Source organism: Rhinolophus ferrumequinum, chromosome 23, assembly GCF_004115265.2.
Source record: "Rhinolophus ferrumequinum isolate MPI-CBG mRhiFer1 chromosome 23, mRhiFer1_v1.p, whole genome shotgun sequence".
Classification (NCBI taxonomy): domain Eukaryota; kingdom Metazoa; phylum Chordata; class Mammalia; order Chiroptera; family Rhinolophidae; genus Rhinolophus; species Rhinolophus ferrumequinum.
The window spans coordinates 6648103-6663381 of record NC_046306.1 but is presented as its reverse complement, the minus strand read 5'-3'; the positions used below and the strand labels follow the sequence as shown (position 1 = coordinate 6663381).

At 44.4% G+C, this 15279-nt stretch overlaps 1 protein-coding gene across 14 annotated transcripts in view; it reads right to left on the bottom strand.

Moving 5' to 3' along the window:
- Positions 1–15279, bottom strand: part of BCAS1 (brain enriched myelin associated protein 1) — an 84331-nt gene that overhangs the window by 56240 nt on the left and 12812 nt on the right. For all 14 annotated transcript variants that reach the window (XM_033094938.1, XM_033094933.1, XM_033094931.1 and 11 more), the window contains exon 4: positions 1490–2061. In XM_033094938.1, coding sequence (XP_032950829.1) covers positions 1490–2061 — 572 coding nt within the window. The remainder of the gene's footprint in view (positions 1–1489; positions 2062–15279) is intronic.

Here is a 15279-nt window from a genome sequence, read left to right as displayed (position 1 = left end):
ATAATTGTGGGGGTTTTTTTGTACGTCTTCTCTGCTGGACCGCAAACTCCCTGAGGACAGGCAGGCTCTGTCCTGTCTACCCCTGCGGCTTTGCCTTACCTGTGCAGTGTCACCCTCAGTAAAGATTTGATGCCTGGATATATTGGAAGACTTACTTCGAATTACACAGAAAACAATTCAATTGGCCCCTGAACCTGGTTCATTTCGGGGAAGTGAACATTTCAAGGGTAATTTTCTTAAACTTTTGAAACAAAATTTGAAAATCAGCTCTTGGAGTCAAAATGTACAGAAATAGCAAAAACGCTGATACGAAGAGCGTAAACACACAAGCCTCATTATCTTCCCCCCATTTTAACTGTCCAGAATTCTCAGCTGGTGTCTAATATTCACAATATAATTCTTGACACTACGCTGGACGCATTAAAACCAGAGATGAATGTGATACACATTTCCCTTAAGGAAAATAACATGTGTGCGTCATTTAGAGCAGAGCCTGGCACGTTGTAAGTGCTCAATAAATGACAGCCGGTGTTATTATTAGCAACTTGGCAATACAGTTAGTTGTTATTAAGACAAAAATACATCGACAGCCATGACATACAACCATATAATAAAAAACTGAGCCTGTTCTAAGTTTTCTTCCTGGTTCTAACCTCAACGAGCGGCACTTGACTTTAATCCCCAAATTTTGAAAAATACTATTATTGAAAAGTCCATTCACTAAGGAAACTAGTGCCTTAAAATACAATGTCTTCACTTTATTTCCATCTTCATTCAAGGAGCTCTATTCTTGGCTGGGAATACAAACAAACTTTCTCAAAAGAAAACGCTCTTTTTAGGATCAAAAGAACTTGCCTTTCTCTGTGCAGGAACAAAAAAGCAACTGATTCTGGCTACCTCCTTAAAAAAAAAAAAATCTAGTCTTTACAAAGGTATCACTCCAGGTTGTTGAAAAATAATTAGTACATAAAAAAGCCTGCCCAGAGCTGTAAAAGCTCTTTATTTAAACCCACACTTTAGTGCAAAATATAAAGATCAATCCAGGCTATTAAAAGTCAGAAATGAAATGTGTCCCAAGGAAAGCCTATAAACACACTGAATGTGAAACAAGCTACTGAGACCGGACAGTACATTTTCGTCTTTCAGGAACCGTATTTATTCTGCTAATGCCGTTCCCTCCAGACTCCATTGATCACAGAGGCTACCTGTCTAGCTTCACCTTTGATAAATGGAAGGACGGATTCATCTGTATGTAACTCGCCTCCTCTTGGCTTTTACATAAAACAGATGCCACAGCTGTTATTGTTCTGTCAACAGATGTTTCTGCCCATCCTAACATGGGGAGACACGACAGTACAATATGCTATTTAGTCTAGAGGGGTCGAGGGCCTGGTACCTTGTCAGGGCCCCTGGGGGGTGTCAGAGCAAGCCTTAGTGCCCCCTGAGCTTGCCTGAGGAACAAAACGGGCTGTCCTTTTTCAGCACTTACCCTCTCTGCAGGTGCATCATCAGCTCGCCCGGATAATCCAGGAATTGCGTCGGCCTGGTCCTGACACTCCACACTTGTGGCTTCCTGTTGGTGGCCAACGGGTGCCTTTTCCCGTCCCTTGTCCAGTTTGAAGAGTTTGTCAAAAAAGCCGGAGTCCTTAGGCTTGGAGGGGGCTACTCCCCCTGACTCAGGTGGGAGAGGCGCTGGTCCCCAAGCGGCAGAGAAGCCCTGGTTTTGGGCCGGGGTCTGGCCGGGGGTTTTATCTGGGTCGTGGCCCCGTGCAGCTGCTACCGGAAGGGCCATGCTCTCACTCGGTTCTTTGTTCCCTAGAGCGTTATTGGAGCTGACATCAAGCTTTAGTGATCCAGGGGATGAATCCGTGGCTTGGTCTCCAGTACGCCCTGGTACGGCCCGAGAGAGTGTCAAGAAAAAACGAGATTTAGCAGCTGGTGCCTGGGGCTTGGCCTCTTTCCCAAGATTCTGTCCGTTGGCCTCCGCGACAGTGCTTATCTCCATTGTCTTGGGGGAAGAAGTGGCCACATTATCTTCCTTGACACTTATTCCCAAATCGACTGTAAACACAAACATAAACAGCCGTTATTCAACCACAGTAGGAAACTCAAGGGTGGCTAATGGACTCCCCATGTTTTATATACAAAGGCCGCAAAGCTAACTGGTGCTCTGTTGTTCTCCGGTCACCCTGCAAAGCAGGAGTTCCTTATCTAGATGTCTTCTGACCCTGCTCTTCCTCAGAGAGAGGAACAGAGGGCTGATGAGGATGGAAGCCAATGACTAGAAGGCACTCACCAGGCGCTGGACCAGTGAGTGACGAGTTACTCGTTTTCTTTTATTGCCACAAGAAACCTGTGAGAAGCAAATGGTCCTGACTTCAACCGGGAGTCAGTCGAGTGGTTAGGAGCTTGGGTTCTCCGTCTAGGACAATGCTCCTCGCCTTGGGGCTCTGGACATTTGGGCCACACCCTCCTTTGTTGTGTTGTGCCCTGTAGGGTGTGTGGCAGCGACCTGGGCTCCACCCATCAGATGCCAGTAGCATTCCTGGGTTGTGACAACCAAAAATGTCTCCAGACTTTGACAAATGTCCCCTGGGGGGCAACAGTCACTCACATTTGAGAACCACTGAGCTAGGATATCTATCTGAATCCAAGTTACTCACCTAGTCTGTGCATCAATTGTCTGGTAAAACGAGGCAAATATTGTGTTAATATTCTTGGAGCACATAGAATAGTGCCTGGAATCTAGAAAGTGCTCAAGAAATGTCATGATGGGTAGCTATTGTCCTGACACCTGAATGAGAAAACCCACAGCCAGAGAGGTTGGACGGTTCCCACAACTGCCCAGGGGGTTGGTACGTAAAAGGATCTGGTGATGATCTGAAATCTGTTCAGAAGATTGAAAGATTTTCAAAAGCAATACTCAGAAAGCTTCCATGTTGAAGGAGGGAAGAGCAGATGCCCACACAAACAGGCAAATTAGGCCTCAGGCCTGCGTGGAACGGGAGGCGGAGGGTTACCTGCCAAAGCCGGTGTGTGTGAAGCCGACTCTGCTTCCGGCATCCACCTGTTTCGTTTTGACCTCTGCACTGACCTAATTCAACTGCCTTCTTTGCTAGGTCCCCTTTATAAAGCGGTGCAATATTCAGGGGGAAAGAAAGATCTACTACTAACGTTGGAATCACAGTTCAAGATCAAGTTTCCTCCTTGCTGCTAAGCTGTGTGACCTTGGGCGAGTCTCTAAGCATCTTTGAATTTCCTCAGACGTAAAATGGAAATAATAGTAGCTCCCTCTCAGGGTTGCTGCGATGTTTACAGGGGAAAACTTGCCACAGGCTGGCACACGGCCTTTTCCATAGTAGGTGCTTAAGAATTGACAGATACTGTGATTATTTTGAAGGTTTCTCCCATGCCTTTGCCAATATCACATTCTGCTTTATATACTTGTGTAAATGTGTAATATCTGTTTGCAGGAAGACACAGAAAGAGGAGAAAAGGGAGGATCTTTTTGTCTGTTCATGTTGTCCATTAATATGAAGTGGGAAATACATAAACACACACGCACACACCCCACATCCATGAACAATTGTTTCTGCCAAACTCTAGTATTTCCCAGTGTCTAGAGTCAGGAATAGACAAACAATGGGGGAGAGAGAGCTGGATTCTTGTGCAGAATGCCGCCCCAAGTCTCCCCATTGAGTCCTGAGAAACAGAGAAGAAATGCTACAGGAGACCAGTGGCAAGTACCCGAGTCTCCACAGACACTCGAACCACAAGGAAATCACGCAGCAGAAACACTGGCTATGTCTTGTAGCTCTTCTTAACTTTTTTTCTGCTGTCCAGGAATTCATAATCATGGTCAATATTATACTCAGGGATGGAGGGATAGAGGGAAGGAGAGTGTGGGAATAAGGAAGTGATAGATGGATGTGTCAGGGTGCCAAGTAAGCAGTGGAAGTGTCAGAGTGAATATAAATGAATTGTGGGGATGGTCCATGCCAGGAGAAGAGTAAATGGTTGACAAAAAGGGAGAGACTAAGATTCAAAACAAGGAAGGGCTTTTCAAAATGCCCAGAGCCTCAACCGATCTCTTTCAGTCTTTTTCCTCTCTTCCTCACTCTCTGGCTGAAAACCAGAGAAGTAGTGGTAATTCAGAGTGTTACAGCCATAGGAAACATCTCTGCTAAAAATCTTCCCTTGGACAGACTTTTTGAAAAGTGCCAATACATTGCTCTGATAAAGGATAGATTCGTTACATCTGGTATCTAGACTGGACTTCAATGCATTTAGAGATTACGGCAGAAGCAAAACATAGCTCTTGATATCAGAGAATGGGTAAAGTGTTTACGATACCTTGTAAGAACTAGAAGAACTTCTTTGATGGGACGTCCCCATCTAAGAAGTGAAATCCTGCCCCCCCAAACTAAGTGCAGACCCGAGTCCCTCACCTGGAGCTTCTATTCCCCTTGCTAAAATGCTCACCACCCAGGTGGGCACATGACCTAAGCAATATTAATCAAAAGAAATCCTGTGACTTTTGCTGAACGTAATTAGGACAGAGTCGCACTCTTTGTGCTTGGGTTGGCAAACCAGTAGGGGGTATATCTGGAGGTGGTGGCCCTGGCCATTACATTTGGAAGTGCATGCCTGGGAACCAACACAGATTACAGCAGAGCCCAGAGATCCAGCCCGATGACAGCATTTGGACACTTGGATCAAGCTGTGCCTGAAGTCTGTGGAATTACCATTACATGAGCCAACCAAAAATTTCTTTTCCACTTATGCTAGTTTAAATTAAGTACATATTCAGCGACTTGGAGAGAATTTTAGGGACTTAGTCAGTACCTACTTCACTTGTCAATTAGTAGCAATCAATCTTCTCCTTGGGAAGTTGTCTCCAGGTTCTACAAGTCTGTCTATGAGGCATGTAGGGTTGGAGAAAGCAAGGTAAAGAGAATGAAATGGGAGGAAGTGAATTCTAAGGAGCTGGACAGAAATAAAAAAACACCCACCAATGCTTTGTCTTCTCAGTAAAAGCAAAGGAAAACATTCACTTGGGGAAAAGAGATTACAGTCATTTGAGAACTTAAACATTACAAAGAAGCAAAATATGTTCTAAAACATAAACTTACACACACACATCCAGTCTGTGTGAATGAGTGGGAAAGAAACCCATTGGACTTATTGATTTTATACTCTTGCAAAGATGGAGATAGTTTACACGATTTCCTCAAGTTATTTTGGAAAGACTAAAAATTTCCTTCCAGATGACCAGAACTAAGCTTTCAGTTCCTATGAAAATCTTGGGAGAAGCCCATCTGGAATCTGGTTTCAATAAAAATTTTCTCATAAAGCAGACACACAGATGACATCCAAAGAGTTCTACTTTCCATGAAAAAAAAATATGTAAGAGTTTAAGGAAGATAAAAAGAAATCAAGTAAGAATGCAGATGGCAGCTCCCAAATTGTTAGGAGAGTTGAAAATTTCGATGTCTTTAGTGCAGAAAACATATTTTGTATTGTGTGTGTGGTTTTTGTTTTTAAGAAACTCGTTGTACCTAGACACATGACTGAGAGCTTATCAGTGGCATCTTCGTGTAATTGTTAAAGAACCTAGATTGCAGATCAGAAGGACCTGGGTTTAACTCCTAATTCCTCATGTATTAAATAAGTGACCTGACCAAGTTACTTCTAATCTCTGTGCCTCAATTTGATTATAAAACGGGCAAGAAAATAACAGTGCCTTCTTCAAAAGGTGCTTGTGAAGATTAAATGACATATTTCCTATAAAGTGCTTAACACAGCAGCTGGTGTGTGGTGGGTCTTCAGTAAACATTGGTTGTTTTGTAACATTTATATATTATTATTATAATTATTCATTTTATTATTAATATATGTCCAAATATCCATCGTAAGAAAAGGAATTATTCCAATGGTTTAACCTACAAACTTGAATACTCTGGAAAGACGTCTTTAAATAGTCATGACATGAATTAATTTATCCTCAGAAATCTAAGAATCTGGGCCAGAGAAGTTTCAGGGATGCTTATTTTCCAACCACCCAGTATTCTTAGTCAAAACAAGTGCTTCCTCAGAGTTCTAATTATATATTTAAAAAACATACACAGTTTGTATTACAATATTCAGAATTTCTGAGGATTGTCTTTTTCTTTGTTTTGTTTTGTTTTTGTCATGTGCCAAAGCTAAAATTTTCACTTAGTACAACTGTAAAAACAATACCTAGTGTTCATGTTATGCTTCCCGCGTGCCAAGCATTATGGTAAATGCTGTATGTAACAAGAAGCATTTTATTTAGGTATTAGGGCAAACCTACAGATTAGGTATTATTATCACTCCCATTTGACAGGAGAGGAAACTGAGGCTCTGAAGTAAAGTCACTTTTCTAATGTCACCCAGCTCATAAGTGATGGAGTCAGGATTTGAACCCGTGTTTGCCTGATTCCAAAGCTCAAAGTCCTAACAACATGTAGAAGAAGACGCGAGAACAGAAGAGAGGGAATGAAGCCGACGCCATTTGGTTAATAGAATCAGTAGATTTTCAAGGAAAAAACAGAAAAAAACATGTACAAAAGGAAAAAAGAACCTGTGTTTTCTCATATCTGGGAACATATTGGTATGCGATTTCTCAAAAAAACCCTAAAAATTAAATCGTGCCATTTACCTGCATAAAACTATCCAAAGAGAGCCTCTGCACAATAAAATCAAGTCCAGACTCTCCCGTGGACCACCGCTCATGCCGCGTTCTTCCTTTCACCTCTCCACATGCCACCCCGGTTCCCACCTGAAGCCCTTGGTACTAGTTGTGCTTTCCACCTGGTCCTGCTTTTTCTAAGATCTCCCCAGGGGCACACTGGGGAGTCACGGTCTCTGAATCCCTCCCACTGACCCCATTCACTCTGGTTCTACAGAGAATTCCTCAGCCTCTGAAGAGATCTCATGAATTCATGGTTTACTTGTTTGCTCCCCACTAGAACGTAAGCCCCCAGTGGACAGAGACTTGGTCTGTTTGGATTTCAGCTGCATCCTCAGTGTCTCCAGCAGTGCTTGGCATGTGACAGGCTTAAGTCGGGGGACTTGATTGGGGCTGGCAAGCCCTGCGTGACCCCCACCGTGAACCTAACAGCTAACAGCGGCAGAGTGGCGACCTTTGTAATAACGGTGATGGCGGAGATGGGGTTCTTTTCTTCGGAGAATTCATTATCCAAATCCTCCCAGTTCTTAAAAGTTAAAGAGGGAAGCAGAACCTGGCATCAGAATTTTATTCACAAATGAAAATGATTCCCCACTCAAACACTCGGTGTGTCAAAATCCTGTTCAGTCTGGACAAGGATAAATAAAGTGGAAATGCAACGCACATCCACTGCAAATCTTGTAAAAGATGCAGGAGGTTGTGGAGTCATGTGAACTAACGGAGGGGATCACGCACATGGCTGTTGCTGCACCAGGATCTGGCAGAATTTAAAACAGTTCGTCAAAGGGGAAGGGAAAAGAGATGACGACACACTAAGATCTTCCAAAGAGAATTATGTTTAGATATCAAAGGATTACCATAGGCCCTTGGGAAAAACTGATGAAGACCTCCAAAAGTTCTGCCAAAACGACCCTTGTGCGGGCACACTGGGGAGTCAAATTACACTTTAAATCACTGTGGTTTTCTGTGTTGTGCAAATGCATTTGTTGTTTCAAAGGTCTTGAAACAAGGATTCGTGTGGCAGGTACGTATGGCTTGGAGAAGATGTTGGATTTGGAAATTTCACAGAATGATCAGATTTCAGATGCTTTCTTTTCATCTCACTGTAAGAAAACCAGAAATCTTTGCCAAAACTTTGTAGCACACAAGAAAGGAAGGAATGGATTTTACGGGGAAGGAGAGGGGAAGACTTCTCAACAACCAGATTGATACAACATGTATTTACGTTGTATCAAGTTAGTTGTCACATAGTTACACGGTAACATAGTTCGTGATGAAAATGCTGGGTTCAGATGTGACAAAAGGCTCACCCCATGCGCGCGGAGACAGCGTTCTCTAAGGTCAGCGTTCTCTAAGGTCAGCGGTAATTGTCAGTCACTGTGGGGGTCACCTGTGCTGGTGACACTCATGATTTCCACTCTCCTTCTTACTCACATATTTCCTATCATTCCCACATTCTACAAAAGTCTGGAACATACCAAGATAGTTCAAATGCAAAACCAACCTTTGCTCCAACATGAGCAAATATTGTCACTCAGAGACACATTAGATGTTTGATTTTGTTTCTCGTTTTCCCCCTCAGCTTGACAATAATACACATTTAACCTGTGTCTGCTACCCAAAACGATTAATCTCTCAACCCCTTTCTTTCTCTGTCTCCACACTCTTCCCTTATTGCAGTATAACTAATATCTGCAACCCAGTGGGGCTTATCAAACTTGTCCACGTTCACACAAACACAGACAAGCATTCGGAGGCACGTACAGAGATTGCATGTATTCTTGCTGGTTTTTATAAAAATTGGATTATATTAGACATAATTTGTTATTACTTTTATGTATCATGGCTATGAATTGAATGTTTGTGTCCCCTCAAAATTCGTACACTGAAATCCGAAACCCCACTGTGACGGTGTTAGGAGGTGGGGCCTTTGGGAGGTGCGTAGGCCATGAGGGTGGGGCCCTCACGCATGGGATTCGTGCCCTTATAAAAGAGACCCCCAGAGAATTCTCTTGTCCCTTCTCCATGTGAAGACATAGTGAAAAGACAGCTGACTGTGAACCAGGAAGAGGGCCTTTACTAAACTGTAAGTCTGCTGGTACCTTGATCTTGGACTTCCAGCCTCCAGAACTGTGAGAAATAACTGGTCATTGTTTAAGCCACCTGCTCTATGGTATGTTTGTTGTACAAGCCTGAATAAAATAAGAAAATCCTAGTTAGCCCTCCTGGTCAATATATTCAACTCTATCTTATCTTTTTTATTGCTGCATAGTATTCCTTAGTATGGATATCCCAAAAGATATTTTAGCCATTACCAACGAACGTTCTCACCATTTCCAAATTGTTTTTCCATTTCCACTACAAGCAATGCTGGGATAAATTTCCATGTTCAAACACCATAAGCTAGTGCTATATTTCTGTAGAATCAGAGGCACAGATGTGTAATTGCTGCACCCAAATCAATGTGCATTTAATTTTTAAAAACAGACACTGCCAGATTACTTTCCAAAAAAAGGCTCTAGAAATTCACATTTCCAGCAGCCATGTGATAGAGTGAGAGTGTTTCTGTCTCACCCCCAAAGGTGGCAGGGATATGAAGCAGCAAAAACACTGGACACATATGCAATACCAAGCACATTTTAAATGGTGAAGAACTTACCAGGGAAGGCCATGTGTTATTCTATCAGTGTTGTCAGCTGCGAGGCACCAAAGGTAAGCTTTGGAGACAGGAGTGGGGATAGGTTGAATGCATACCACACAGAACACGGCTGAAGAGTGACTATTATTAGTTTGCAATTCCAGAGCACTGAGAGTAGCTAGCCAGAAAGTAGTAGGAGGCAAGGGGCTCAGAGGAAAAGGATGGGAAAGTAGAGGCTAAGCTTTGGACCATGGTTGCTTGCTGCTAGTGCTGGGCTTGGGGCTTCTCATCAAGAGTTACAGGGCACAGTGAAACCAGAGGCTGCTTGTTTGGGGTTTGTGAAACTTTGAGAGATTTTTGGAAAGGCAGAAGCATGAGCCAAGGCAGTCTGTTCGTATGGAAAAGGCACTGGAAGAGGCTTAGGTGTGTCTGCAAGTTGGGTGGGGTGGGGTCTCAGGGAATCACCAGGGCGGAGCAAATGAATGGTGTTAGCCAGGGAAATGGAGACTCAGATGTGGCATCCACCTGTGTCTGCATGAAGGGGAAGGGCTCAACAAAGGAAGCAAATGGCACCTGCTTGGACAGAGCTGCTCCTCCAGCCCTTGCTCTGAAGCCAGACAATCCAGATCTTCCCCATATGTCACTGGCGCCTTTTGAGCTGCTGTCCCAGTGCTGGAGGGCAGAATGACTGAGTTCATCAGCAGGTAAGTCTGTGCGTGGGCCCTTTAAGAGGAATGCCTGGGACTCCAGTCGCTCTCCACCTCACTCAGCCAGAATCTCTGCCAGTTGTCATAACAGCCAGTGGTAATGGGGACTTCTCTCCCTGGCACTGGAACACTGGGCTGGGGAGCCTGGTGTGTGGCTGGGACTCCTCACTCTTCCTGGGGGGACTTCCACAGTCGAGATAATCCTCCTGATTTTTTCCCCCGTCTTCCGCCTCCCCTCCCCCACTCTGGTTCAAGCTGTTTCTTAATCTAGTTGTACAGGACACAGCTTCCTGGCCTATGCTGGTATTATGAGCCTTGTGCTCCCCCCTGGCTGAGACAATCAGTCGCCAGTCGTTGGTCGGCTGCTCATGGCAGCTCTCGCCTGCTGCCGGCCACTCACATTGGCCACTGGCCACTTATGGCAGCACACAGCAGCCCATGGCCGCTCACACTGGCTGCTGGCCACTCACTCTGGCTGCTAGCCACTTACACTGGCCACTGGCCTCTCCCGACAGCACACAGTAGCCTGTGGCAGCACATGGCAGCTCATGCCGACCTCCAGCTGCTCACAGCAGCCCAGCTCCAGGGAGAGCCATTTTTCACAATCTTAGCTGTAGAGGGCGCAGCTCACTGGCCCATGTGGGAATTGAACTGGTGACCTCTGCGTTAGGAGCATGGTGCTCCAACCACCTGAGCCACTGGGCCAGCGCCCTCCTGATTTTTAACAGTCATATGCAGTGTGGGACGATCCCGTTCTGCATCTCTGCCCCTCCTAACAGTCTCAAGGTGGCTTCTTCTTTCTGTCCTTAGAGGTAGGAGTTCGATTCAGCTAGACTAGGTAATTCTCAATGTGGTTGTTCCGTAGTTTAGTTGTGATTTTGATGTGGTCATGAGAGGAGGCCATTACTGGACCTCTTGAATGGTACTTTTTTAAAGGGTGAATTTTATGGCATGTAAGTTATATCTCAATTTTGAAAAAGAAGACATTATATAAACAAACATCAACACATTGAGGGGGGAATGAGCACAAAACATGAGCAAATAGTTCACAGAAAAATAAAAACAGCTGGCCTTTAAGCATATGAAAAGATGTTCAACCTCCCGAATAGTAAAATGCAAGCAAAATAAAATTATGAGACTTAGCTTTTCACCTATCAAACTGGAGAAAAGAGAGAGATATTGGGTGACTTGTAGTGTGGAGCGGGTATGGAAAAGAGCAGCGCATATATGGTTGGCAGGAATCTAATTTGACAGTCTGGAGGGTAATATGTATATATGTATAAATTCACAAACTCTGGGAGCTCTAGAATAGGGTGACATACTTCTAGAATGTTACCCTATAAATATAATAGCACGGAGGCACAAAGATACATATGAATGACATGATTTGCTGGATTACTGTTACTGTGACAAAAGACTAGAGACAACCTAACCTCTTATCAGTAGGGGTCAGGTTAAATAAATCATCATTTGTCTATTCAGTGACGTGCTCCGCAGGTATTAACATTCTCCAAGACATACAGTAAGTAAAAAAAAAAAAAAAAGCTGTGTTCAACTGTATGCACAATGTGTTCTCATTTGTTTTAAACAAATGGTGTCAAGAGGTAGAGGGGAGGATTTAAAAATATCCATGCTTAGAATACCTCTGGCCACAAGAAACTGTAAAGAGTGCTTGCTTCTAAGGAAGGAAATTTAGAGACCTGCATCGGGGAGCAGTTAGAGTCAGGGTAGGGATGTTTTCCCTGCCCTTATTGATGCTATTGAGAAGGTTTACTATGTTTATGTACTCAGCCCCATCCCATCCTGTGTCACTTTAACACTTACAAATAATGCAAAGAAAAAATAAATGGAGAGGTCTAGAAATGAGAGGTGGGATTTAAAGAACATTTGACCTAGTTCCGGTTTTGCCCGGGGCTGACCCAGCAGTGGTGGCCATCTCTGTAACTAATGAACATGCACCTCTGAGAGGAGGGGTTTGCCAAGCCACAGGGGCTCTGCATCCTGCAGCGAGTGGCATGACCTCTGGGGCACCTCCATAGTCCAGAGTTTTACCCTCTGCTCAGCAAACTTAGAAACTCGTATTTTTTTTTTAAGTTACCGGGAGTCGAAATACTTCTCAGAGGTAATTTTTAAAATAACTCATGAATTAACCACATGGGCAGTTTATTGGTTCCGGAGGAGACAATAGAGCTGTAAAGGGGATGGGCCACTGGTGACCTCCCATCCACTTGGTCCCGCCCTGTGGGAACATACATGGGGGCACATTATCATGAGCAGGATGCCTGGTGAGCTCAGAAGCCAAGCGAGCATACTTAGAATTGGCTATAAGATTTAATTTTCCCCCCTTTCTTTCTACCCCCCCCCCCCCCCCCGCACCGCCCCACTCTGGTTCAAGCCATTGTTTCTCTGCCTAGTTGTGTAGGACACAGCTCTCTGGCCCTTGCTGGTATTATGAGCCTTGTGCTCCCCCTGTCAGAGGCAGTCAGTTGCCAGTCCTTAGTCGAGGGCTCCTGGCAGCACACAGCAGCCCACGCCCACCTCTGGCTGCTCAGGGCAGCTCAGCTCCAGGAAGAGCTGTTGTTCACAATCTTAGCTGTAGAGGGCGCAGCTCACTGGCCCATGTGGGAATCAAACCAGCGATCTCAGTGTTAGGAGCACAGTGCTCCAACCACCTGGACCACTGGGCACGCCCAGATTTAAATATTTAACGCTTCAAGCTGTGATAACCTGCGGATGGTGGTAATGGTGGTGATGTGATGTTGAAAAAAAGCTGTCTTTGTAAAGAGATGTGAAGTAGGGAAAAATACTTTACAGTACCAGAGGTTGGCAACTAGGAGATCTGCTGATGTGGCCAGCACAGTGTTTAAACTTTTTTGCATTGGGAAATTTCATTTGAAAATCATCAAATTGGGTTTTCACAGAAATAACCTTCTAGTCCACTGAGGGATTCTCACAGGGCAGCCATGCCTGGAGCTGAGGTTAGCCCTCCAGACACAGAGAGTTTCCAGTTCTCTACAGCCCCATGTCTCCCAGGGTACATGACATGTCTCAGAAGCAGAGATCCTCACGCCTGAGGGAGTGTCTGAACCTCCTGGAGGGCTCATGAGAACAAATGAAGGCCCCTACCCAAGTGTTTCTGATTCAGGAGGTCTGGGCTGTGGCCCCAGAATCTGCAGGTCTAACTACCATATTTCCCCGAAAATAAGCCCTAGCATGATTTTTCAGGATGACATCCCCGAACATAAGCCCTAATGAGTCTTTTGGAGCAAACCTTAATATAAGACCTGGTCTTTTTTTCGGAAAAACACAGTAGTTGGTAGATGGGATGCTGGTTTAGGACCACTCTGAGAATCACTGATACACATCATAGCTTTTGAAGCTACAAAAAGAGCCTGGCTCTGCTTATATTTTCCATCTCGTTTCCAGAAATGTTTGATCTTTGAGGTATGCTTTGAACATATCAGATCTCTCCTGCTGATACATTGCTGTAATTGTCAAACTTACAGAACTTTGGAGGGCACCTTACCATGTCTTTGGTCTCACTGATTTATTATTTTTTATTTTTGTTAAATGGGAAGTGTTGCTCAATTCTTCCCAGTTTGATAAAAGAATGTGAAAAGCAGGCATTGAGAAAATGTCCACTCTAGGATTAGAACTGTGAGGGGAAGTGTTTCTTCCACTTTGAGATCTGGTTAAAATGCACCCTGCAGGTCTCCAAGCCCTGCCCTCTCCTCTGGCCCCACCCCAAAGCCTCCCCTCTTCCTTAGTGAGAAGGTGATTGCAGGGTTTTCCTCAATAGCAGATGTGCCCTTTTAACCGTGTTTGTGTTATGGGAGAAGAGAATGTTAATTACATCATCACAGTATTATCTACGCTCTCAGAGAGCGTGGGTTTTTGCTATTACTTGCCATATATCTCCTGTGGGTCTTTTGTAAAAAACTAAACTGGAGAACAATTATAATCCTGGTGGGTAAAAGCCTTTTCAGGTATTTCCTTCCCAGACTCTCTAGGCTTAGCTTTTACCCTCTCCTTTTTGGGTGAAAAAGGTGAGCGGTGGCTGCTATTACCCCACCTTACAGGTTGGAAAAGTGATTGCTGAGTCTGAATAGGGGGTGTGGCCTCGGTCCCAACAAGGGACCACCTAGGAGGCTAGGTGGAATAGCACATTCTCTTTCTAGGATGATTAGCTTGGTCTGGCCCGAAGTGGGTGTGCCGGACTACATGTGCCTTGTAACTGCATGCTCTCAGAACCACTGGAGATTTAGTTTCTCACTTATAATTCACCACTGTCCTTGTGTGAGCAAAACACACAGGGACCCGTGCATTCAGCTGGAGGGGTGAGGCACTATGTAGGCTCTCAGGCCTGAGCCACCTCAAAGATTGTCTGATTCAATGAGAGGCAGTCCAGTCACACAACCCACCGTGGGGGGGAGTTCAGGAAGTGACAGTGACTCTCTCCTGAGGTCTCCCTCTCCTAGGCTGTGTACAGATGCCATGGAACAGTATGACACAATAGCTAAGGGATGCCATCTCTTCATGAAACACCTTCCTGTGACCTCACTTTCCTCCCCCACACCCCCAGGGTATTCAGACAAAGCAATGGAATTGGGTGAGCAAAATACACCCCTCTCAAATAGGAGGTGATTTTTTTCATAGAAATGATAGTGAGTTTCTTTTGACAATATTGATTTTCTTGAAGACTTCATTGAACCTTGACAGGATTTTAAAATCAGATCTATCTGGTTGAAGTATTTACATACAATAAAATTCTCCAACTTTCTTAGCACAACTCAGTGGGTTTTGACAAATGATACAGGCGTATAACCACCACCATAATCAAGAAAGAAAACCTTTCCATAATCCCCAAAGTTCCCTCGTGTCCCTTTAAATAACCGTCCTTCATCCACCCCTGTCCCTGATTGGAGAAACCCAGCTGGTGTCGTCGAATTCTTGGTATGGAAAACCTACTCCTCTGGTGTCAGAAGTGGTGTGAGTAGTAGTGTTGAGAAGGGAAACAGAAAGGTGGTTTTTTCTTACACTAGGAAATTCTAAAACCTCTGAGATGATTCATCTCCTCATTGTTCAGGATATGAAACTGCAGCCCAGAAACTCACACGTAACTGACAGCAACCATCATATAACAATGACAGCTAATCATACAGAGCACTTACTATGTGCCAGGCATGGAAATGTGGGCTTTTATTATATCTCATACTACGTTG